Source organism: Falco punctatus (assembly GCF_963210335.1).
Source record: "Falco punctatus genome assembly, chromosome: 1".
Classification (NCBI taxonomy): Eukaryota; Metazoa; Chordata; class Aves; order Falconiformes; family Falconidae; genus Falco; species Falco punctatus.
The window spans coordinates 4,813,819-4,840,442 of record NC_137580.1 but is presented as its reverse complement, the minus strand read 5'-3'; the positions used below and the strand labels follow the sequence as shown (position 1 = coordinate 4,840,442).

The window sequence follows — 26,624 nt, the reverse complement described above, 5'->3', positions numbered from 1 at the left end:
GAGAAGCTGAGAGAAAGGAGAAGGAAGGGGGGGGTGGGGGCATTTGTTACGGTGTTTATCTTCCGGAGTAACCACTATGCATATGGAAGCCCTGCTTCCTGGGAATTGGCCAAACATCGCCTGCTGATGGGAAGTAGAGAATAACATCTTTTGGTTTCTTTCGCTTTCACATGCGCTTTTGGCTATTGCTTCATTAAACTGCCCGTGTCTTGACCCATCTTATTTTCTCCCCCTGTTCTGCTGAGGAGGGAAGTGATAGAGTGGCATGGCGGACACCTGGCATCCAGCCAAGGTCAACCCCCCACAATGTGTTAAAATACTATCTGCTGTTCAAAAAAGTAATTTACAGTGTATTTGCTGATAACTCGTTTTCATAATGCATTTCAGGGAGACAGAGTAATTCTCCTTAAGCGAGTTGATCAAAACTGGTATGAAGGTAAAATACCAGGAACCAACAGACAAGGCATCTTCCCTGTTTCCTATGTAGAAGTCATCAAAAAGAACACATCAAAAAGTGTTGATGACTACCCTGATCCTCCAATACCCCAAAGCTATTCTAGTGACAGAATACACCATTTAAGTTCAACGAAGGTAAGGGTATTTTTTTTTTTCTTTGCTGTCAGCCCTAGAGTGGGTTTAGGGGTTGGTTGGTTGTTGTTTTTTTTGTAACATAAAGTGATACCTATTTTTTGCATTAAATACACTACATTTTCTTTTCTGCATAGGTGTAATTGCATTATTGGTATTAAAGTGTTTTAATAGCTGAGTACTCTTTTCTTCATTAGCTATCACATTATTGAGCTGTCAGGCAAAATGCGGGCAGAAAAATCAAGACAGCAGAACAAAATGTAATTGGGAGCCTTAGACAGAACATAAGCATTAATGATACGTCTAGCAGCCTTTTCACAGTGCGCTGTGAAGATGCTCCCGTGACACAGCTGTCCTAAAAGCCTGCAGTCCCGTAAGCACACAAAAAGCAGAAGGGCAGTCTGCGTGGGGCCACAGCTTGCCCAGACCAGCTCCGTGCCTTTCAAAGTAAAGGCGAACAGCTGTCGGTGCTGTACTGTCCCTTCACCCTTTTGCTGTTCACCCTCTAGAAGTTGGTACAACGGAGGTTCTTTGGAGCGGTACAACAGTGACAGTATTGTTTCATTTAGCAGTGAGGCAGATGTCATCACGCTGGCAATGAACTTGGATTCAGACCTTTATAGTTGTAATTTTTCACACCAAATGTCCGTCACAGGTTCTGAATTCTTTTCCTTCCTAATCTATGTAACCATCACACTTCATACTACAGGATGTTGCAAAAAGATTCCTGTATTCCAATTTACCATCCACTTGTGAGATTTCATAATCACCTCTGCAAGGAACATAACCTCTTTGGCAGTAATGGAAACTAAGAAAGTTTCTACATACAAACTGTGATTAGCATTACTGTATTACCAATGATTTTGAACATTCAGGATGGAAACTTTTCTAAATCATCTTTAGCTTTGGTGTTTCTCTCTTCAGCGTGGGTGGTGGGCCTGTGTGTGTAGTTACAAACTTCTTACCCTGCTATTAATCTCTTACTTGTTTTTTTAGTTGGGTTTTTTTCCCCTTCTTTCATATACTTGCATATTGGTGCTCATTTACATGCTTCAGCTTTGAGATAAGTTCCACGTTTACTTGCAGCTTTGGGAAGAGCTCCCAAAAGATACCATTTTTAGAGAACAGTGGTCTCTGGAAATACTACTTATGAGTAAACAATAGGAGCTGGCTTTGGACAGTTGCTAGAACAGGTCTTGTCTGGTTTTCCAGAACATGTCACAACGGAGAACGAGCTCCTCTCTCTTCCATTCCAACAAAACTGTTGAAGTAGCATCAAATTCTGTAGCTGCAGACTGAGATGTTCATCAGCTAGGGACCCTTATTATTACAGGAATCCAGAGGTTCCTGAGGGCCCGTCAGCAGCATGAGGCAGCTTAGGGCTCCATTACAGAGCTGTCTCTGTTTGGAGATGCCTCGCTCCTAGTTTTCTGTGGAACAGGCTTGTCTCTAAGGCAGCCTGCAGCTAAAGCTGCTGTTTGTGTAACCCCTATAACCCTCCTGAGCATAGGTGATGCTTTAGAGCATTTACATTCAGATGACAAATCTGTCCTGCCACTATTAAGTTCGATATTACTAAATCAGTTACGTAGGGAAGAAAATTTGAAGAAGCCGCCTTTGTAACAGAGGAAACTTCTGCAATCATCTAGGTTCTAGCATAAGTCAATAAAAAAAAATACAAAAAAAAGAAGAAGAAGAAAAAAGAAGCCTCTACTGACACTTTTACAGAGACATGTCGTTTCTGAGTTCAGCTGTATTCAGAAATGGCAATACCGTGTAAGAACACATCTTGTTCCTGACTGCCTAGAAGGGCTTTAGCAGTCCTGAAGATGTTCTGGAGTTTACCACAATCACTGAATCCACTTTTCCTATTCCTCTGGAGTTTTTAGCATATATCACTCCCTGCTGCTACAGCAATTGCATTAAACTTCTCTGGCCTAATGGCAATAAAAATAAATACGCAATATAAGTCAGGACCAAGCTTTGCTCTCCTTAACTTGGTCTAGACCATCTCTAGCTCTAGCGCAGCCTGTAGCCATGGAAAAGTAAAAACAGTGATGTCTTCTCAGCAGTTTTATTTACCTTAAAACCACAGGTTAGAGAGCCTTGTTCAAAAGAAAGGGTGACGGAAAGAGACAGAGTATTGCTTGTAACAGCCTAGCTCTGTTTTAGCAAACTGCATTGTATTGGTCTATACTATTTACTTTGGTACACAAAACTCTGTAAGTAAGGTTTGTCTAACCATAAAATAAAGCTATTTGCGTCAAGAAAACACAAACAGAAGGTAAGTAAATTAACCTTCCTATTCAGTGACATTAATTTAGTCTTTTGAAATTATTTTCCTATTCTAGAGTAATACTTAAAAGTTTAAAGTAGTCCAGATAATTTAAGAGATGTACATCTAAATAGTCTGGATAATGCTAACAATGAGATCAAAATATTTTTCACTCAATTTTAATGTTGAGGATTAATAGTAACAAAAATGCATTTTCAGTATTTACTGAAGCAATGGATATCTACTGATGCTGTGTACGTATGACTCACCAGTCTCTCATTCTTACAAAAGGACGTTTCTTTTACCAGAAGGATACTTCAATCAATGTTATGTAATGGTACTCAAAATATACTGCTGCATACTGTGCTGTCATTACTTTAAAAGCATTGTTGATGCCTACATTCAATTAGAATTGAACGTACCTTTCACAAATATTGATGTGATTTTGAACTAATAGGGTTACTTTTGGGGAAAAAAAAAAAAAGCATTCTGTAGCTGCTCATGCCTTAATAAAAGTATGCAATATATTAAAGATGTTTCTTAAACTAAGAAAAAGTAGAAGTATTAACAGTAGGATAATTAGAAATTACTTCAGTTGTTATAGTTTAAAAGAAATACTTAATGACACCTGAAGTGTACTTCTGAAAATGTTATTCTCAAAATAACAGTAGTGGTTCGGGGAAAATTACATTGATATTAATTGTATGATTTAATAACCTGTGACAGGCTCACTAACAGAGCACCATAAGTAACATAACTTTAGCAGATCAAATGCAGGTCAAATTCATGAATGTAATGATTCAGAGCTGTCTCCATGTTTGACATTTAAGCCCCAGGCCAGAACCCGATACGGTTTCATTTTTCAGATGTCTTTCCTGCGGCTCTGATTCACGTAGTAATGATTTCAGACACCCGTGCTCGCTGAAATGATACTCTATAATCCAGACGATGGCACAGACATTTTTCTTTTCTAATCATATCTTACTTCTTTGTCATGCTTATTTATTTATGTAAATTCCCGTGTTTTTCTTATTTTTGAAGTTGCCTTCCCAAGCACTGTCCCCACTTCCCAGACACCTTTCCTCCTCTTGGTCATACATTGATCAAAAGATTCTCCAGGCTGACACTAGTGACTGGTTTTCAAGGACTGTTGGTTTTTCACCTTCAAGCATGTGTATCTTACCTGCTCTGCCGCTTCCAGACAGTTTTCTTTGTGACTTAGAAGAACTCAATTCTTTGGCATTAACAACATCCCAGACTGTAGCAGTCTCCCCAGGTAATAACATTCACCAAGTTAAGGAGGAGCACTTTATTCCAAATACAAAGGTTTCTCTCAGCTCTCCTACAGCTCTTCCTCTGTCCTTTCTTGCATCTACCTCTGTCCCATCTTCAGCCAGCCCATCTCATGACATAGCGTATAAGCATACCGACAACAATACCAAACCAGGAAGAGGTAAAGATTTGAGAGGTATCCTTGACTCTTCGATTACTGAACTACCTAGAGACTTGTCAGATCCTACAAAAGAAAGTGAACGTCTTGGCACCATCTGTAACGTCCCTTCGCCGCAGGAAGGTGGCTCAGTCTCCAGGGCACTAGCTGCAACTGCTGAAAACCGAGAGGAAATCCATACCGCAGATCTGTCAGTTAATAGAGGGGGTCAGTCAAAGCCTCGAGAATCAGCTTTCTACAGAGGAGCAGCACAAGACACAACAGAAGAACTGACAAGACTCTATATAGAGGAGGATCTGGAACATGACAATTTAGAAATCCCAATAGCAAGTGGAGGAGACTCCATGGTATGCTATGAAGGATACACTTCACCGAATGGTGATAAGGTATTTTGATTTCTGGAAAACCTGGCTTCTGTGTTCAGGTAGCTTACTCAGTATAATTATTCTCTGCCTTTCCTTGTATTTACATGTTTGTATTTTGCACAGGCACAGTTTTATACTATTGCAGTCGATAAAAAGATTTTCCCCCTCTCAGAAGCAGGCATATACACACCACTAAGTTCTGTGGTGTATCGGTTCTGCTGGTCCCTTCCCTTCTGTCCTTGTTAGCTGCCGTCAAGCTTGTGATGCAGAAAGGCAGTGAACTCTTTGCTTCACTGGCCCATCGCTTGCCACCCTTTTGTGCCAGAGGCCCCAGCAAGCAAATGCTGTAAGCAGCCTTCAGAGGAAGGGACATGCCTCCCGCAGGCACTCGGCGGTTTGTACTTCACATGTGTCACTTCACCAGCTGATATATTTATAGTAGACTCTGTTACGCGAATGTGACTAATAATAACAGATCAGATTATGTTTGGCAGTTAAACAAATGCTTCCCCTAAAGCCCTCCCCAGTTCCTCATTGGGACAGTACAACGCTGAACTATCCCAAATGTGTGCAGCCATTAAATGCCACAGTATTGCTACACAGTTCGTGGGGCTTCTGGGCAGTTTTAGGTTCTGGTCTGTCCAGCACTTATTTCAACAGTATGTTCAAGCAGTTGCTTTGGCTGACACACGCAAACGTGTAGATCAGATACTTAGGACAATATGTTTTAGGCCAAGTGTGAAGCTATTTAATTAGAAGGATTTTGTAGGCTGCATCTACCCTTACTTGACCTGAAAAACACAGGAGAAAACCATAAGAATAGAGGTGAAATCCACATGGATTTCACAGCCACAAATTGACAACTTGTTTTGATTCCTGAGGGAAGATTTTTCTTCCAGAAAAGTAGACTGACTAATAATAAAAGCAGCATCACATTTCTCAGTGTTCAGGTTAGTTACCTAACTCCTTGTCGAGCATTTTACAGCCTTCACAGCTGGTTTTATAGCATGATTGCTTCCCATTTTTCTTAAACATTTAAGCCAGCTCTGCCTTCTGTGGGAACATCAGAAGACTCTGATCCTCCTTTCTGCATTTCTTCTGATCGTCCATTTCCCTCTGCCAAGGCACCAGCTTCTCACTGTGTTCCTACAACATCCCCGTCCACTGCTTCCCTCTCACCTCCTCTCCTTTCTAAACCCTTACGTCAGCAGGAGAAAGACTCCCCACAGGTAAAGGTGACTGCACCTCTCGAGTATGGATTGTTGCAAATCTCCATGTATATTAAATAACTGCAAGGCTAACGCTGAGTTTGGTATTTTCAGATGTATTGTTTCATTTACTAATATTAAATAACATAGCACATGGAGTATTGAGACAGGCCTTCTTCAAATGAAACACAAGGTAAAACTATAACCATTAATGATAAAGTGAAACAGCTTAAGGAGATACCAGTGACAGGAAAGCGGAAAGTCTTCAACTCAGTTTTAAATCCATGCCAGGACATCAGTGACTCTTATTTAATCAAAAGAAACAGAATCATATTCAAGTACACAGAAACTGAAAAACATTTCTAATTTGAAGTGTTTTCAATTTCAGTCGAAAGCCTGGGAGAACAGTCATAAACTTCACGGCAGAGCACCACTGCAGAGGGTCATGTTCTAAATACCAATTCTGTTAGTCAGAGAGTGAACAAAGATTATTCCCTCTTCAGGACTACGCTTTGTGTTAGCATTGCAGCTCTGCGGCAGAAAAACAAGATCTGGAAAGTCGCTCCAGATAGATAAAAGTCAATTTCCAATGCTGACTTCCAGAGAGTCCATTTGCTCGTGAAAAAAAGAAAAATCATGTAAAAAATTTAACAGACCTATCCTAGAAAAAGTAATGATTACACTTATGGCAAAAAAAAAAAAACAACAACATACTCTTTTTAAAAATCTACCACATCTTACAATGTGTGTACATGGAAAACCCAGACATAATAGACTTAAAGAAGTCTTGAGGTTAACCAGATCTGTTGTTTTTTTTTCCTGAAGTAGGGAAGAGTCGTAAGGGTTCTTTCCAGGGCATGAATCTGTCACGGGCTTGGGTATGTTGCACCTGAAAGAAGGGGTAAAACACAATATCGCGTTTGTTTCTGCAACTTTGAGTAATTTATCAGTTGTGCAGTCCTTTTGATGGGTAAGTTTTGCTTAGCCTAGCCAACAAAATTTATAAAATTCCTCATCTACACCCAAATTCATTTTAGGTGACGCTGATATTCCTTGCCCTTGTTTGAGCAAGGTATATTGATCCCAGCTGAGAATAGATAGAAGGAATATCTGTGTTAAAGCTCTGCTTCTGGGAACCTCCCGGGCAGTGCATTGCTCCTCTTCACCTTCACGGCAGGAAGCGTGACACAAGTAACCAGGGGAGGTGACTCATCTTGCAGACACAGCAGCCAGAGCACTGGGAAGAACTACAGGTCAGAGGGGTCATTACAGAGTACTAGCTTAATTATTGTTTTCAAACCGTTTCAAGTCTGGATTATTTTTGAAGTCTAGGGATCAGATTCCATTATAAACTTCACCAGTATAGACTTCTCTATTTGAAAGTTGTAGGAATTATTAGATACAGTCCTATTGACAACAGATATTTTTTTTGTACAATATTTCCAAAATGAGATAAAGATTTATTACCTCCCAAGGGTAAGCAAATTTTTTTCAGCAGTCAACACTGACTACATTCCCAGGATAGAGAGCTGAACTAAAGTAAGTATAGCCAGGTTTTGGCTGTCGTTTCTTGCTACTTAGCCTACAGGCTGGACCCGAGAAGGAGGGATAGTTCCTGTCATTTTCTCTTTATGCATGTTGTCCATGATTAAAGTCTCCTCTTAACTGCCACAGCAGAAAGAACATGAGACCTTTCCAGGACCCAAATGTCACAAGGGAAGGGAGGTTCTTCAGAGAGTTCTTGAAACTATATACTGATACTTTGGTAACTTCCGTTGATGTAAAAATACATATGTGTATGTGTACATATATAGATGTGGCATGTGGCTCAAATCTAAAGTATGACTGGAGGTCTGGGCAGTGGAATACAAGGAGCTATGGGTGGGAAGTGACACTGTGCTCCATGGTGCTGGGAGGGATGTGTCCCTCAAAAGAACTCTGAGGACACTTCCCAACGAGAAATGCTAGTGTTTTCCTGCCTTCTTGGCCTCTCTGGGTATCCTTTGTTGTTGTTGTTACTCACCCTCTTAGCTCTTAAGAGGAGGCTGTTCTTCTGTCTTGCCACATTCTACTGGCAAACAGTCACAAATACCAAAGTAAAACTTTTCAGTGTTAGCGCTCCACTGCTGCCTTCCCCCTGACTCGCCCCTGCCCGTGAGAATTCACACTTGCTGCACACACACCCCTGAAGAGCAAAATTCTGACAGGTATTTAGCTGATTTATAGTAACGTTACCACAATGAGGATTTTCCCTTGAAGTACTTTCCGTCAAGCACTTACTTGCTTTCTAAATGCAGATTTAAGGTGCGTGCTCTGTTTAACAGCAAGGAGTTGCAACATTTGGCATTGGTGGTTCTAAGACAGTATTTCTGCTCTGTGCTGCGGAGCCGTACTGTGTTATTAACTGAGCTGCTTCAATGGGTACACTTGCAATGGCTGTTCCAACTGCACATGCTCTATGTGACTAATCTTTTAACTGTCATGTGTAAGGGCATGTGCCAGAGCCACAAAGCCTTGGAAAAAAAGATACAGTGGCAACAACTGAAAATACCGTATACTAATAGTACCGTTATTTGCGCCTGTAACACAATTGCTTTTTGTTATCAAGAAAAGCATGTCCAGTTTGCATGTATGAATGAAGCAAAAAAAAAAAAAAATATATCCCATGATGCTTCATTCTTAAACACTCACTTGACACAATTTCTGTGGTTTTTCTAGGCTAATTTAAAGAGAGAGATATTTGTTATGGGTAAACCTCCTCGTAGCCCAGTGATGACTAAGAGATCCTGCAGCTCACCTGTCAGAGGTCACAGCTATTCACACAGGGTACGGTACTGGATGCCCAGTGTGCAGTAACAGCATTGCCATAGAAAAGGAGCTCAGTGTCTAGTCTTTCAGTATTTTGTTTTTGCCCAAGTGTCTCGATACTATCAGTATGCCGTGTTTTCTTCCTGTTGTACTCCTGTGCTACGTCTGAGTAAAGCCAACAGGTCTGTGTGTGCCAAAACGTACTTTATACATCCATTAGCATACTCTTATCTCTGCAGTACTGCATAGTATTTCCAGTGCTCCAAGATGTTCTTTATACTTAGCTTTTTTTTTCTAAATTATTCCTCTGTTTCAAAGCATTTCTAGTTTATTAAAATCACAGCTTCTAAGAGTCAAAAATTTAAACTTCGTTGCATGTATACAGGCTTTTGTATACAGGCAGAATTCTTGGGTTTGAATCCAGGTCCTTCTTTTCAAAATGTTTTGTTGCTGCTATGTTATTTTCACTCAATGTCCTCTTTATCCAAGTTCTGCTATCCCAGACTGTCAGACTCCTTAGCCTTTCCCTTCATATCTGTAATACAGCAGTCATAACTGTAAAAATTTTACCTAGCAGAAAGTCAGGTTGTTTAGAGTTTGCATGTGTTTCACTCAGAGAGGTGAGCTGAATTATGAAAACAAACAGACCTAAACTGTTAAGAATTAGAACTTGTGGGCTATGTTTCACTTCCAGTTTAGGACTAAATTTTTCTTTGCATTGGTTTCTTAACGTTTGGTTCTTAAAACTGATAATGGGATGAACTGTTTTCCATGCTGTTGCTACTGATTTTAGGTTATCATCTTTCTGGTGGTTCCCTTTTTAAAATTTGAAGTTTGATTTAAGATATTCAGGCTTCTTGTGTAACTGTCAAAGTCATGGCTTTCTGGCAGGCCTCTGTTTACTACCAGGAATGAGGGGACAGTGCTTTCTTCATCACTGAAGAGAGACAGTAGAGAAAGTGCAACTGGGAACAAGATCCATAAAAAAGGGATTAAGCTCTATTTTAATTCTGCGTGTTCCTGCAAATGAAGGGCTAATCACTATATTAGGAGGACTGCATTGGTCAATGTTACTGCGTTTATGACTTTAATTCCAAAACTACAAGAGCACAAATTACACACCTCATTTGCATGGTCAGAACTATACAGAACTACTAGATGCAAACGCGTATCAATCATGCATGAAAATTAGGTGTACAGCTGGGACCATTGACTTGACTGCACACTTTTTAATGTTTTTGGGATTAGGCCCTAATTTTTTTCCCAGAAAACAGTTCACTCGCTATGCTGAGTTGTAGCTGAGATCTAGAAATTCAAAGCACCAAAAGCTACCCACAGGGTGATGCATTTCTCTTGAACACAATTAGCCAGACCTTGCAACAGTTCCTGTTCTAGCCAGTGCCACTGTATGTGGGAACGAGAGCTTAGGGAAACAACACGGGAAGAAGGCTTCTTGATGCCAGCCGTGGTGCCCTTGAGGAAGGCATTTGGATAGAGGGCGACCTCCAAGGCGCCCCTGTTCTGACATAGCACAGATGACTTCACTCCGCTTTTCACAGATTCCAGTTCTGTCTATGTTCTTGCCACAGAGAGAACTTTTAGAGTTGAAAATCTTTGTGCACCTTGATTTTCTGTCACCTGTTTCTATAATAGTTAACTAGCAATTAAATGTTTTAAAGCATTGAAGCATATGCAGAAAAAGAAGGTAATAATGACCTACGCAGTTTCTTCCTGGCTTGATACTGTATTCAGAGCATTAAATCATTTGTAGTATTGCTTAGGACATTGACTTTTATTGTTTGCAAGAAAAATCCTTAGCCTTGGTTGAGTTCTCTTGCATCTCTGACCATCTTTGGCATTCAGCTCAGTTATGGATCTGATGAAAGATTAGCAGAGAATAAGGTCAGACACCAAGCAAGCTGCCCAGTGAAATACTCTCTTCTTGCTTGACAAGCCAGCTGTTGAAGCGGGTTTATTACTGAGAACTGAAATGTCTAATTTGCAATCTTTCCCGTTGGATTCTTCAGTAAAAGTTATCCAACTTTCTTGTACGGTGGCAGAGGAGAGTTAAATGAGGAAGAGAAGAGAATCAAAAGGTTTTGGACTTTGATAAACGTCGTTCCCACCTAGCTGTCATTAATATGGAAAGTTCTATAATCTACCTGCCTGCATCTTTAGGCACCTTTTTAAAATTATACTCTACAGACTAAAGATGAAACAGAGAATGCTCACAGTATTTTCTGCATGTGCACATACAAACTTGATGAAAAGAAACGTAACTACAGTTTCATCTTGAGGTGTTGAGGGGCAGGGGGGGAGCGGCGGGGAGCAGGCAAGGGAAAAAAAAAACCCCAAACCCAAAGCCATACTGTGTTTCAACATTCAATTTGCATCATCAGGCTGTGGGTTGTTTACCACTGCCTTCTCTCATGGAAGACTGACTGCATCATCTTCAAGAGCAAAGTGAAGTGAGATACACCGAAATAGTCAAACCCAGGAAAGAGGGACCCACAGAGCAGTAAGACCAATCCCATGGCTTCAAGATCAGGTTGCAGTTTACTCAGTTCATGAAAGAAAATGCTAGGAGCTGCGTTTGATACCCGCGCTCCCAAAACAGATACAGTTCCCGGACTTGCCGCTGCAGCATGACCATAGGGCACCCTCAGCCAACGGAGAACGTGGGTACTGCTCACATCAAGAGCTCTCCCAGGCAGCTGGTCTTCCTGCGCCAGTTCTGGCCCCAGCCAGATTCTAACCAGCATCAGTCCATGTCTTTCTAAGCAGGATATGGCTTCTGCAAGAGGTTAACGCTTTTCACTTCCATTGCATCCAGATTTATTGGATGTTAGTGGTGGGTAATGCTCTATTAAGAAGGAAAGTAGTTCCTTTCATAAAGCTTTGCACTGGAAATACAAACTACTTTTTCCTCTGAAGTTAAAGTGTTAATTGTTATTTTCACACAATTACATATGTTCTTTCAAAAATTCTTTCTGCTATTTGCCGCCCAGCAGCCTGCATGGCTTTGAGATGAAACAGAACTAATTTAATCAAAGCGTAGCATGTTATGCCTGCCAAGTTAGTACTGCGTGTGTGTCATGTAAATCGGTATGTTGTTTGTCTGTGAATGTTCTAAGTTTTGCCATTATCTATAGGAGATTTTATTTCTGCTTATCCAAAATTATACTTCACCCAAAGAATGTATAATGTTCATCAGTTGCATCTGATTTTTCTAACGCTATTTCTGTTTCACAGTGAAGAGGCAGCAGGGTTCTATTCCAGCTTTCTACTATACTATAAATAGAGTGGACTGTTGATGAAGTTCACAGTTCTGTTTTAGTTTTCATTATCTCCTCCAAAAATCAGATCTTTAAACCTGCCAAGATTCTGTTAGTTGCCATGTCTCAAGAATTCATTGGGGGGGGGGGGGGGGGCGGAGGGTGTTATTTTATGCCAGGTAGAATATGAACTCTCAAGTGACTATGTATCATGCCCCTATCCAACTATTTAGACCTTAGACTATAAATCTTTATTACATTTCAAATCATTTCATTTCAGCCACAGCGCCCTGTGCTTGCTCATGAAAATATACACAGTGGGGGGGAACCGTAAGTATACTTTTTATCTACTAAACCAAAACCTGACATTTAGAAATAGCCAGAAAATCAAAAAGTAATTTGTTAACCTGCCAAGTACAATTATGAAGAGATTTGAGAAATTTACAGGTAACTGCATGATGTGGGAAGATATCCAAGAAGGTCCCAGAGGGCAAAGCCTTAGTTGCTTAATTTACACTAGACTCAGACGTGCCAACTTACAGTTCTCCATCATTTATACTTAAAAGGGATAATAATTATATAAAGTTTGACCTTTTTTGTTATTCTCTCCTTTTTTACATCGCAGCAGAATGCCAATTAAAGATTTAACTTTGAGTCAACTCAATACTGTGGCTCACAGGAACAAGGGCTCACACTTTTTAGCGTAATTTACATGTGCACTTTAAAAATTAAGTGCAAGAAAGCCTTTCTGCAAACTGGAGAAGAACCTAGATCTCAAGCCTTATTTTCACAAACAACGTAAGCACTTGAGATGAAACACATACGGCTGTTGTAGTGCTGACTGTTAAAATGCAAGTTTGGAGCAAGATTGTTTTGATGATTATTTTTTTCCCCTCCAGTCTTGCACTCAGGTTCTGCTTCAGTGATCAAAACTAGTAGTTCAGTTTCAAAACTAGTAGCCATTCTTCCTCTAACATCAGAGCACTTCTAAATGTAACTAGTGCTTATAAACTAAAAATACTTAAAAGTTTACCTGTTAGTCACTTCCAGAAATGGCAAGAGAGAAGAGAGAGCAAAAAGTTACAGATAACTGTGTAATGAAAAGCGGACACGTCTGTTTCAGTCTCACTAAAACCGCACGCTCCTGTTGGTATTGTTGATTATCCTGAACCATCTAACTCTGTGTTCAATATAGCTTACTGCTTACAAAACAAAGTTAATTATCCAATTAAGTAGCTCATTATTAAAGTTACTCATCCCTAAAATTTAAAACAAATATATTTAAATTGTCAACCAACCATTCTTTGTCTTGAATACGTATTCTGTTAGTCTTGTAAGTGGTAGCAGAGTTTTCATATTTCAGAAATCCTTAGATTAGCAAAGAGAGAATGAAATGACTACAAAGGAGTTATTGAAATGGATTATCTTGAAATGACTAAGATTAGATTCTAAAGTACAAAGAGTACTAATTGGGAAGTTCTTGTTACAGTATTTGAGTAAGTAATTGGCTTGAGTCCTATTGGTGACACATTACATCTGCAACTTCTCTACCTTTGGAAGCTGCATTTAATCGGTTCTTGGATTATTATCATAGCTCTGCTTTCCGGGAATAATGATAAGCATGACAGAAAATGTTATTGCCATTTCATTTTTTGCACAGATTGTTCTTACTTCTGCCACACAAATTGCCAGAGGTAATTGCTTAAATAACCAGTCTCGTTCCATTTTGTTAGTGTGATTAAAACATAAAATTAGACTTCTCGGAGCTGGGGAGATAACAGCCAGTCACAAGAAATTAAGTGAAAATCACTTTTTTTCTTGGAAGTGTCTTTTTGGCATAGTTTATTCAAGATTACCATCATTACGCTAAGCCTAGCGCCGGTCTGTATACAGGTTTTTCAACTAGAAATTTCAGAGGCAGAATTTTTTTGCTGACATAAACATCTCATTTAAGCCATGGAAACTTTGCCTGAATGATACAGAGCTAATGGAAATATTCTATACCAACACATTAAAAGGGACTTAGTTTAATTTTATTGGGGAAAGTGTAATATCATTAAGGTTTTAAAGTCAGTGAGCTGTTACTAAGAGGGAAAAATAGACATGATTTTGGGGGTTTTTTAGTATTTTGAAATTAAAACTATTTCCTTTGTAGAGTTTCTGCAGTTGTACCCTGCTCCTTGACATGCAGGCAGTTACAGCTGGGGCACAGGTGATTAGAAAAAAAAGCAGATTCTGACTCTGCAGGACTCACAGGCTTTTGCAGCCCAAGCACCTTCAGTTCCCCCCATTTAGAGTTTATTGTCACTCTCAGTTTCCCGAAACTCAATTAAAAACTGACAAGGAATGAAAGATAACAAGCCTAGTAACCTCATACCTCTTTCCATTTATCCATCTTGCATCCCTCAGTCTGCAGCCCCTGGCTGGCATGGACATACAAGCCCGTGGCTGAATACTGTTCAACTTTCCACCCTTACGTCCCCCGATTGGATTCAAGCCCCTCCCTCACTCGCCAAGAGATGTTTTTTAAATATATAGCGGGGGCGGTTTTAACCAGGAAAGGGGTTATGGATGTGCGTGTCCAAAGAGCAAGTGCTCTCCACCTTCCCCACGGCGGGAGGCACCCCTTTGACATGCAGAGCTCCCGTAGTGCCAGGTCTTGCCTCAGCAGCTGCTACTGAGGAGCCCAGGAAGGTCCCCCAGTCACCGTGGTCATGTGAGTGTGTGTATGCGTGACAGCCACCCCTGGGCACCCTCCTCCACCGAGTACAGGGTGCCAGGCACCTTTCTTGTGCCGTGTGGCACTTTGCTGCAGCAGAGAATGCTACACTAGATCCAGCTTTGCAGAGTGTAAAGGCAGAGCCAGCTTCAGGTGCTCACCACGGGGGGGTTAAGGAGCTAGCGCATCCACAGACTCCCCCCTCTAGAAGTCCTCTGTTTGGGCAACTCAACTATAAAGTAACGCTTAAAAAAATAATACTAGAATTCTGTATTCAAAGCAACTGGTCGAGGAGCCATCAGGCTTGCCTGAAGTCGTTAATGTCTGATGAGTTACCTTTCCAACAAAGTTTTGTCTGTTTACTGTAATAAGTACCTAGGCCCTGAAGTCTACCAGGCGAAATAAACCCTTCGCCCCTATATTTGCAAGAAGCATCACTTATCAATGTTTAAACCACCTCCTTTCGAGTAAAGGTGCAAAGAACTCTTACCTCTTTTTAAAATGCATCATTTGTCCTATTTAAGGTTTCAGGCTCTATATAACTATACTCCTAGGAACGAAGATGAATTGGAGCTCAGAGAGGGAGATGTCATTGATGTGATGGAAAAATGTGATGATGGATGGTTTGTGGGTATGTTTTCATTCAGTTGCTTTTTCTTTTTTCCTTTTTTTTTTTTTTTCCACTGACCTTTGCTGCCCTCTTTGCTTGGTAACTTCTAAAAAAATCAGGTTTTGGCATTTAGTGTAATAAACCTGAACCTGGCTTTATCAGGAGAAATCCCAACCAAAACCCACTGAAATTAGTGGTTGATTTTTCACTTGCATCTTTTTGGAAGTGAATTGATGGACACAAATGGACATGTGCGTCCAGTTTGTTGTACAGCACTATTGTCATTCTCATGTCACACAACATGGACTATGTAGTACTGCTCTCCTCATAAAGACCAGGTAACGTACAACTTTTTGCATGAATACATCTACAGAGTTGACTACTTGTGAGAAACAAGTATTACTGAACAAACAGAAATTTCATAACGAGGCCTAGATAAGGTGGCTTAATCATTTCGTAAACCCTCATGCACACAGTGGCTAACTTAATCACCTAACTAGTCTTCAGCATTTGAAAAATTCAAATTATTTAAGTAAGACTTGATGATGTTGAGATTAAGTGATTTCTATGTACCAAACCAAAGTTTTAGCACAGCTTTTAATCAGGCCTAACAATTTAATCAAATATGCCTCTTTATTTGGTTTTTCCTTCCTGCAGCTACAAATTTGTTGAAACTCTCAAATTAAATTCAAAATAACTTTTTGAAGTTATTAAAAAGTATAGACATTTCTGTTTGTGCACTATTAAACATAAAAATTTAAAGGCCACGCTTACATAGCAATTCCCTATTGTTATTCCCATCTTTCATCTATTGCTTCTAATTTCAGGAACCTCAAGAAGAACCAAATTCTTTGGTACTTTCCCTGGAAACTATGTCAAGAGGCTGTGAAATTTTTTTTCTACTTATTTATGCTGCATCTCTGCAACACATCTGCATAAGGCTGCTAGAAAACATGCTACGCTGGTCTTCTGTTTTCTTGCTTGCAGTCTCAAATAGAGGCCATCTAGTTCATCCTCATCCCATCCCACCTGCCAAACTGTTCCAGCAGTATTACAGCAACCACCACGGTGTGAATAACTAAGCTTTTCTGAAACAAGAGGAATCATTTCACCATTGAAATACTCCCTGCGCTTTAAAGCCTTTCCAATTTGAAAACAATAGGAAAAGCCTAATGACAGGTACACAGATGAGTTGCCATGGGGGGTGGGGTGGGGAGAGGAAGAAACTTCTAATTTAGACATTTGTGGTATTATCATGAAGTGTGATGGGATTTTTTCAGCATGCATGTGATGCAGGTGGAAGTTGCTGTTTACTATTTTTAAAAAAAATTAAGTTTCCACATTCTTATTAGCTTGGCAGCATTTGTTGCTTTCACTTTGCGGTATCACAGGTTTGCCTATTGTACTGGTTTACAATGTATGACAAATTATAATATAGATTTTTTGCCTGCACTTGTAACGTATGCACAGTGATTGTAAGATCTCGAGCAAGCGTAGTGAAAAGTGAAAGAACTGCAAGTGTTCTGAATGGGTGCAATGGTATTGGCTAAACCTTTTTTCTTTTTTCCCTAATAAAGCTGTAGTGGTTTCTGTTAAAAGGTAAAAAGTGCAAGAGGCATAAAATCTCAGGAAAGAGGATTTAATGAAGAGCCAGGCAATGATATAAGCATAGACCATAATAACCTGCTACTGATGTCTGACATTAAATGGCTGTAATCGAACTGTAATAGCAAGCAACATGACATTTGAGAGGTTAGTGGGTTTACGTATCAGGAATTTTAAGGAGCAGGAAGTAAACAGTGTTAGTGCAAAGGGTTGTTGGTTTGGGGTTTTTTTCCCTAATATAGCCACCTGAAAAATATTCACAAGTATCATGTACTGATTTACTTCACTATATATACATATATATATATATGTATGTATGTTAACAAAACCCGAGTTACGCATTTGTTCTAGGAATTTAGTACAGAAAAGAAAAAGTCACAAGTATTAAAACTCATACGTTTTAGAGGTTGGGGTTTCTTTTTTTCCTGAATGAAAGAAGTATTTGAAAACATAATTTTCTGTAAGCATAAATAGCAATCAAAATTAAGGCACAGGATGATAATGACTATGGCTTCCTAAGAATAAAAATTCAGATTTGGTTTCTTCAGCACCTTATAGATGGCAAAGGCTTCTACTGGATTTCTCAAGGGTAAAGGATTGAAATTATCAAAATGTATGTAGTCTCTGTAGCATTTTGTACATATGTTTGCTTTTTTGTACAGAGCCATTTGGTTGTTGATTTTTAAAAAATTAAGTTCCTTATTTGATCTTTGCCCTCTTCACATACAGAACATTTCAATGCATTTTTCTTTTCTTGCTCTATTTACCGTAAGCACATCTGGATAGTGCAATTCTGTAAGATAGCATTTTATGCAAAATTTTATTAATTAAAATATGGTTTACCAGCCAAATCTAAATGTACATATATCTTTATTACTGAGAAATGTCATTAAGACAAAGGTAAAGAAACATCTTTGCGCAGCATACCTTTATTATTGCAGATTTCATGGCAAAAGCTTTGTATTCAAAGGCTTTCAATTTTAAACTAGATCTGCATGCAGCTTTGCTGTGAGATTAATACCTATCTTTGATGCCATTTATGATTGAAGACTTAAATATCTGTTGCCTGTGATATTTAAAAAGTACTGTTTCTACTCTGTATCTGATTTTAGAAAAATACAGGTTTTTCATACCTGGCTTTCAGGTAACTGACTTTGAATTCCTACAAGCAAAAGGTCTCTGTGGTTTTTTTCTTGAATAGACTTCTAATAAATTTTGCTTGGAGTACACAACTGTTTCCCCTGTCATTTCTCAAAATACACATAGCCTATTACTTAAGCATTGCAAACTGCTTAACTCTTCAAGTTTATGTGCAAATAGTTTTGCCTCGTACAGAGATTTTTTCCCACCACAGCCATACACTAATCACATATACGGGTAGCTAGCACTGCCCACACAGCTCTCAAGCTGGTCCACTTCAACATCATCCCTAAAACACTTGAGTGCAAAAGCAACATTACAGACTTTCTGCATTGGCTGTGCTAATTCGAGATAGTTTTTATGTTGCTAGAACCGTCCTTCACTCCAGAAGCACAAAGGTAAAACACAATGGTAAGCCCCTTATACCTGGCCGAAGTTCCCACACCCTAATCAAAGGCAAAACAAGAATTCCTCTGTAAAGTGACCGCAGAAGCAAGGTTTAAGGAAAATACAGATTTTGGGGGAGCATTTTACACATGGAACTCTGCCTACAAAACTGAATTATCCCGTACTAATGTCGGCCTGGCAAGGAACAACTGTTCAAACAAAACCAAAACCCGAAAAGAGAAGCAAACAAGAAGCAGCTTCCACCACCACAGCTGGTAACACAGTTGCCGTGAGTGGCTCAGAGTGGTTCTGTGTATCCAAGACCCACTAGCCACCAGCGCTGGGATGCCTCCTCCCGAACACTGTGCCATACTTCAGCTGCTGAAGAGCACCGCACAACTGTTTGGACAAGAAAAACCTGTTTCCTCAAGCCCGATTCACGCTCAGTGTTGCCTCCACAATAGGTGGCAAAACCAAATAAATACATGAGTATCTAGCTTACTACTGTCAGCTTTGTCTACAGGAACATTAAGATCACAGACTACTGTCAAAACTCCAGCAGCTAAACTCCTTCCTAAGTATCGTCGGTACTGGGAGTGCTTCAGTTTGGACGAGGCCAATTTAGTCAGTACATTATCACCAGGGTAAACGTGCCCTCCCAGGGCTCAGTTCCCTTAAACCCACTGCACGTGTCTCTTCGTACAGCCCTATGACCAAATAGTGGAGTATACAGCCCAGTGCTGGGTGGTTTGTCCTTTCTGGGGGCCCAGTGTGGGGTCGGGGCAACGTGGAAGCATTGCTTTGTGCCATATACCTGTAAGAAGGAAGTCCTGTGCTCCAGTAGTCTTTATCTGTGAAAGCCAGCGTAACGGCACCAGCTGGTTGGAGTAGTCTCACTAACACAAATTCTGGGTTGTTAAGGGTTCAGATAGCATCCTCTTTGCTCATTCACAAAGAGGGTAAAAAAGGGGGAAAATACAGGCCAAATTAATAAGAATAGCAAGTCTTTGACACCAGGAAACACTGCACTGTTAATGTTTTAGTCAAAAAGTAGAGAAAGACTAAAATTATGTCCAGGTAAACCAAATATATTCAAATAGGCTAAGTCTGCTGAAATCCCACCTATGCTATTTAAGGAACACGCCGAAGGATCCTTGTATACTCCCCTATACATTCCTGAAGGAGACCCACAGGACTGGGTGGTGCTTTGTCCTTAAGGCCAGAGGAAAAAGAGACCTGGGGAATTAGTGGCCAGCCAGTGTGATATCTGGGAAGAGACCTAAACAAATCCATTAAAAGCCTCAGATACTCACAGATTTTTCTAGAAAAAAAGGTGTATCAATTTATCTTGTTGGGACATGTAGCATTTACAGATTTCTGTTAGAATTTTCTCATTGGTATGGCATGGCAGCTGCGTTAGCCTGTGCCAGTCCATATGAAATCAAGTTTGTTGCAGAGTTGTGTTACGTTCCAGATAAATGGGTAACGTAAACAGAGCATCCAAAAAAACCCCAAAACCAGTAGATTCCACTGCCTACCCTGCAGCAAACTGTGTGTTTGCCATTGAGGCAAAGTACTCAAAGCCAGAAAGCCCACAAGACACAAACAAGCCAGGGAGCCCAATTCATGACCAGTTTAGGGTAATGATCTATATCCCAAACTAAGTGAAGGGTCACCCCAGCGGGTTTAACATTCTGTCACCCACACCAAAGCAAAGCATGCTGTCATCCTGCAATGCCTGGTATTTACTAGTTGCCTTTTAAATGCTGATGTACAGAAGCCGGACAGGAACACCAGGTGCTTCCTGTGCATTTGAAAAAGCAGAGCACAAGCCAATGGGAAGCTCGAAAGATGAAGTCAGTAGCTCTAGAAGGACCTTAGGTCAACGGCAAGTATATTCCCTTACAGCATTTATAGTTACTGGTGAAACCCTGCCTTCGCTGCAGTTAACAGCAAACTCCATTGAAGTCAACAGATCCCACCGTGCTGGTAACGCAGTTTCTATGATAGCGTGAAAAGAAAACTCCACAAGAAGTACTGAAGCAACTGAATGTCCAGGTTGGGTTGGGTTTATTATATTGAAAAGTATGAGTGCAGGCAGAGACTAGAAACTGCTTTTTTAACTCCTCCCGCTACGCAGCACAGTGGATAGAAACTAGAGAAGGGAACTGTCAAGTCGAAGTCAAGTCATATGTGGCTCCAATGTTGCACAAGCGTATTGATAGGGCAGTAATTCCATTTTTCAACATGTTTATACAGCAGAACCCTTGTTACACCTAGCAAGTATCAATTCCAACCAAAACCTGAAACCACCCATCCTACAGAGCAGGGAACTTGCCAGGCCAACATGTAGAAATGGTGCCTCATCCATAAACAGTAAAGCAGGAAAGATGAGTTTAATAAGGCTTTCTTCTGCAACTCTACAAGTAATCAAACAACATCATGCTGTTTATTTGACTGGATGCAAAAAGTGCCAGTTTACTTTTATCCTGCCTGATGGCCAGACAGTTAAGTCCCTAAGTCCTAGCCAAAAATTGCCAATCTGTTACTTGTATGAATATAAACACGTTCCTTTGAAAATTAAAAATACTGTGACATGTATCTATGCAGAATATGACAGAAATCCACTGAAAGGGAAACAGAAGAATGAATTAGTTCCTGCTTGCACAACCCTGAGTCGGATACTATTTAGGCCAAATAAAGTGATACCGGTGACATACAAGCTCTTGTTCATGCATTTATGTCACCTCTGAAACAAAAAAGAATAACAGAAGTTTCTAGGATAATAGGCAGTGATGAAACCAGGGAAGAGCCTGAGCGATCCTGCAGGTACAATTTTTAGTGTAATCCTGCTGGTTGGTTACTTTGCACCCAAAACTCAAAGCTCCTGATGTGAATGAAACAACGTGAATCCCATATATAAAGCATTACATAATTATGCCTTCTAGTATTTAACTTCTATTTCTTCAAGAGTCATAGAGAAGGAGCAAAAGTTCTGCGTTGACACTCTTCAACGTTACCAGAAAGTAGAAAGCATTCTTGCTTAAAACGTATCGAATGTCTACAATAACTATCGCACAGCAATTTTTTGAGCAGCCTTTGTATGGTGCCGTCACATCTAATTACGGATCGGGCGCACAGAGGGTTCCGCTTCAGCGGAATAGCATTACATCACAAGTGACACGGGGAGGGGGAGGGGGGAAGTGTTGACTGACAACCAGAAATGCGTTGCTAGGTTTATCCTCAGTGCAGATACTCACATCTCAACAATTTACATTTCTTCCTGCCAACACAAATAACAAACTTGGAAGCCATTATTTCATCACCCGCATACACGCATAGCGAAGTAATCCTCCGACATTTTCCATCCATCAGAGAAATCAGTAAACCACTTTAAAAAAAGCCCCAAGAATAATGTAATTATTTCTACCAGTGAATAATTACCAGAGTTACACACAGTGACTCTTGACACTTCTCTCTGAAAACGTGGGGATACACTTCTCTGTCGCCAGCCACTGTTGCCCTTTGCAAGGGAGGGTCCTGTGTTCATGCGAGCCCACTTCAGGTGCCTAGCTCCAGCGCCAACTGATCCGAACTGAACAGTAGCTTGCTGTGTAAATATCTTAAAGGATCCAGTCCTTTAAGACTTTTTTGGCTGTCTTACACTAAAATAAAACAGAGGCATTTGATTTCAAGACTTTCTACAAGTGCCACTTGAAGAGCCAAGGAAATGGACTGTCGGATTAAAATAATCATCAAACCTTCAGTCTTTGGCATTGAGATTTTTTCCCTTGACACAGAGTTAAGAAACCAGCAGTGTAGATGGGGAACACCAAAGAGACCGAACATGTTGTTCTAAATGGGTCATCACACTGCTTCTGTCGCTGTGATTTGCTAGATAAACCCCGAGCACGCCATGACCCAACTCATGCTGCCCTGGGTTAATGCTCCAAACTGTAATGTGAAACATGTACAAATACTGGCTGGCTTAAGACCTGCTACAGGCTTTTCTTACACTACCACGGATTCATCTGTTATAGATAGGGATTTTTCATATGTGACTGGAAATATCTGAACAGGTGAGCATCAACCCCTCCCTCCTTAAACCATCTAAGAGGATAAATGAATACACCCAGTCCGTCTGAGGTAATAGAGGGCAATACTTATATGCCACAGAAGAGTTCTAGGAACTATTTATAGATTCACTTCATCTGCTCCTGCAGCCAGCTCCGACGTACAAGGCACAAAGCAACACTACACACAACTTGAAGCACCAAGTATGAAAGCCAGATGCTATCAAAACCACAGGGAAACATCTTGCATACACACAAAAAAAAAAACACCCACGCTGCAAGCCACCAATCCATACCTATGTTCTGAAGCAAGCAGACAGCTGTAGAGGGGTGCAAAATTTTTGTACCTAACATTTAAGTCAAAAGGAGTTCTACAGAAGAGTCGTCAGAGAAATAAACAGGCCTAAACCTATATCAGCATCAGATAATAATTTCTGATGATCACAGTTTTAATTATAAAACCGCTGGGGTTCAAGCTGTTACAGAAAACTGACTTTTCAGCAGCACACATCACTGATAAATGGTAGCATGCTGAAACTACTGCTTACTGTCCAAACCCTCTTCATTTTTTGCAACACAGTCTTCCTTTGTTTATCTATTTCGTCGAGTGGTCATAAACTGTAGACTTCAAGACAGGAATAAGCCCTCTGCAGCTTACTTGTACAGCACTCATGCTAAGAGGTCCTTGGTACTTTAAGGTCTTAACCATTGCTTCAACACGAGGGGGGAAATCACTAAATTAAAATAAATCGTGTCACTTACAGATGTATATTCACAGACACATCCTGTACCTCAGATACAGAAACGACAGATGTTTCAGAAATACAGGTTACATTAGTCTTACACACACACACTACAGCCAAAAAAACAACTAAACAAACAAAAAAAAAAAGACCAACCACACCAACCCACCAAAAAAACCAACAAAACCAGAGAGGCAGGGTGATTACTGATGCAGCAGGAGCAGTCGGTTTGGAACATCAGAGGCAGACAAGACCAGGGAGAGCTGTTTCAGGCTCTGGAAAGAGAATACTTGGCCTGTTCCGTGGAGCCAACCTTGCCAACCTTCTCCCTTCACCACACGCTGCCTGCACTTCCCAACTGATACATCCCCAGGAAAGCCTTAGCAAAGCAACTGTTAGAGTCAGACCAGGCTAGGGAGAGAAAAGAGCAAGATCAGCAGGGGAAGATACAAGCCGCTATGGCAAGCTCAGCAGAAGTCAAGCCATTTCTGAAATTCTCCAGGCTCTACTGGCCTCTTACTGCCCACCCCGAAGGGCAACCTATCTTACTTCTCCCTCCCGTTCTACCACTCCTCTTCCTGTCAGTCCCAGAGGGAAGAGGACTATTGAAGGAAAGGCAGCCAGCCGTGGAAGTAGGAAACGTTTTACAACTGAAGAATACTGCCATTCTGTTTTATCACATTTAAGGTCTTGCACTCTGGCCCTTGCCTTAACATTATCCAGAGGTCTACCAAGAGCATTGCCTGCAGCATCTTGGCCATCGTCACTGAAAATCCAGAACTTCCAAAGACAGAAGAGGTGTCCTGCATCAGGCCATAAAAAATGTGCTGGCCAGCAGCTCCCACAGCACACAACCAGTGTTGGTAAGAAGGTCACAGCTTCAAACACCCTGACATTCCCTCGCCTGAGGAGACTTTGGCAAATTGCTCTTAAGCTCTGAGAAGCGCAAAACAGAAATTCCTAAATTGCAATGGAAACGGACAGGCAAGAGAAAAAACTCAGCCTTCAGGGAGACTTTTTTCATCTTTCTGAATAGGTTTTTGTTTTCAGATTTTTTTGAGTTGGTTTGGGGGTTTGCGGGTTGGGTTTTTCAGGGGTGGGGGGTGGATGTGGTGGTGCAAGGGGGGAGGGGCAAGGATTGTAAGCGAGACAGTTTCCAGATCTTAATTCCAGGTAAATTTTTGTTTGATCAGGTAAAGGAGAGGTTTATTCACATTTCAAAGCACTATTTGTATATACCATGATTTACCGGTCTTCACACTTCACGTTGTGGAGAGAGGATTTTCCTTTCAAAAGCTGTGGAGGAACTTCACTCAAATGCTGGCCTAGATTTCTACAGTACTAGAAAACTTCAAAAGCAAAAGTTTCCAGCTATGGTATAAATTACATTAACTCCCTGCATGCTGGAGCATGGCAACAATGGACGTATGAATATCAGTTTTAAGATTGTTTGTGTATATACATATCTGACAGTTTTCACATTGACCATTCCAGGTCCAGTAATTATATGTCAATAAAACAGAGAAGTTTGTCCTAATTATGTTTCTGCTGGCTTTGTCCCTGCTGCGCTTATATCCCCTCTCACGGCACAGCCAGCTTTTGCAAATGTTTTCCCAAACCTGTGCACTCGCTCCTGCATTCACCGAACAAACACAAGCAAAAAGTCCAGTCAGGGCAAGGTGTGAAATGCATAATTAATTTACTTTACATTCAGTAAATGTTTTGCTGTTAAGAAACTAATTCATGGGCATGGACAAGCTGACGATGTCCTTTTAACAAGCAGAAAGAAGTCAAAATTTTAATGAGGATAATACTTAATGTATAAGCTAAATTTAAGGTTGAGCCCAAGTAACTGCAGTGTGTGTCAGGACCCTAGGGTCCAGATTTGTGGCTAGCTACGTTCTGAAGTTGCTGATCTCTGGCTCAGGGCCCGTGTTGTTACTTAAACCAAAACACCATATTTGTCTTTTCAGCTGTTGCCGTTTGTCACAACCCAATAAACATGGCTAACCCTTCCCTAGCAACTGCTGCTAAAATGCTAAACCCAAGCCACAAGGTGAAAGCAAAACAGATACTGAACACAGTACTTTATGGAACATAAGATGACGATTGTATATTAAAAGAAATTCTGATACTTGTTTCTTAGAGAACACACTCAGAAGTTTTGGCACTTGAACTACAAGTGGCGGTGGCCTTGCATGTGATCTTATCGTTTATTTGTGTATTTATCTCTTGGGAGACCACAAAATAAGATCAAGGTATTGATCTGATCGACACATGCTTTGGAGAAACCCTGGACTGCCCTGTACTTAGAAATATCCATGTATTCTTTTAGGCATAAGGCAGAACAACTTTTTTTTTTTTTTTTTTTTTTTTTTTTTTTTTATCTGCTGCTTCTTCTTCCTTCTAAGCTTCTCAGATAGAGATTTTGGGTCAGTAGACTAATACAAAACAATTGTAAATACCTATTATTAAAAGTATATTTTTCTCATGCACACAAACACGCACAAACGCAGAAAGCAGTCAATGGAAGGGCCTGTCCATTTCAGTGATACAGGATAAGCCACCACGGACCATACCCCAAGTCCTTATGGTCTCCTATTGCCTACATGCCTTCAAAATCCTGCAGCAAGCCCCAGGAAAACACCGGGGACACACTCTCAATGGCGTTCGCACTGTTGGAGTGCAGTTGTATATAAGCACTTTGCTCTGCTAAATCTGAAGAGCCCTATCAAAGAGCGCTATTTTACAGCTGAGGATAAAGACATGGACTAAAAACTGCTCAGAATGAAAACTGGAAGAAACTTCAGAAGAAAACCCAGGCAGGATGGGCAGCCTCCTCCCTTACTTGTCTTCCATAAACATACTTTGTAGATAGCACTAGCATCCCCAGACTTTTATTATCTGTTATTTACAATGGAAGGCATTCTCAATAAGTCAAAAGTAGGATTGTAATTTAAAAACCATGGACAGGAAAAGAAAAAAAAATATATCTGCTTTAAAGATCATCTAGAGGAAGGCTAAAGCTTAGACCAGGAATAGACTACAAATCACAATCATACAAGCATGAATATTTTCTTTACCAAGAAAGCACTGTTCTTTTCTCGACACTTTGATTCCCATCTTTTTCCAGATATAAACTTTCACTGACAAAAATGAACTAGAAGAAGGAAGAAAACATACACAAGGAGACAAACACTTTGCTATAGACAGGATCTTGAGGTGACAGTTCTACCACTCCAAGAACAAACTTTCTCTTATCATCCAGTAATGACTAGAAGAAAGCCTCTTCAAAAAGCAGTTTTTCCTAAAGTAGCGCTGCTACTACCTCCTGCCTGACTGGTTTCTCTAGTCACACAAGTTATACTATGAGTCTGT

The 26,624-nt window shown here is 40.4% G+C and overlaps 2 protein-coding genes across 2 annotated transcripts in view; both read left to right on the top strand.

Annotated features, from left to right (window-relative positions):
- Positions 1-17,277, top strand: part of SORBS2 (sorbin and SH3 domain containing 2) — a 58,435-nt gene extending 41,158 nt beyond the window's left edge. The window contains exons 15-18 of the mRNA XM_080373816.1: positions 388-591; positions 12,250-12,299; positions 15,213-15,319; positions 16,126-17,277. Of these exons, the coding sequence (XP_080229942.1) occupies positions 388-591; positions 12,250-12,299; positions 15,213-15,319; positions 16,126-16,187 (423 nt within the window). The 3' untranslated portion in view covers positions 16,188-17,277. The remainder of the gene's footprint in view (positions 1-387; positions 592-12,249; positions 12,300-15,212; positions 15,320-16,125) is intronic.
- On the top strand, positions 3,878-8,630 carry LOC308060295 (uncharacterized protein; the record flags this gene model as incomplete). The annotated part of the gene is made up of 1 exon (XM_080378828.1): positions 3,878-8,630. A coding segment is annotated over one exon (831 nt), but the record flags the coding sequence as incomplete, so codon positions are not given.
- Positions 17,278-26,624: the final 9,347 nt, after the last annotated feature.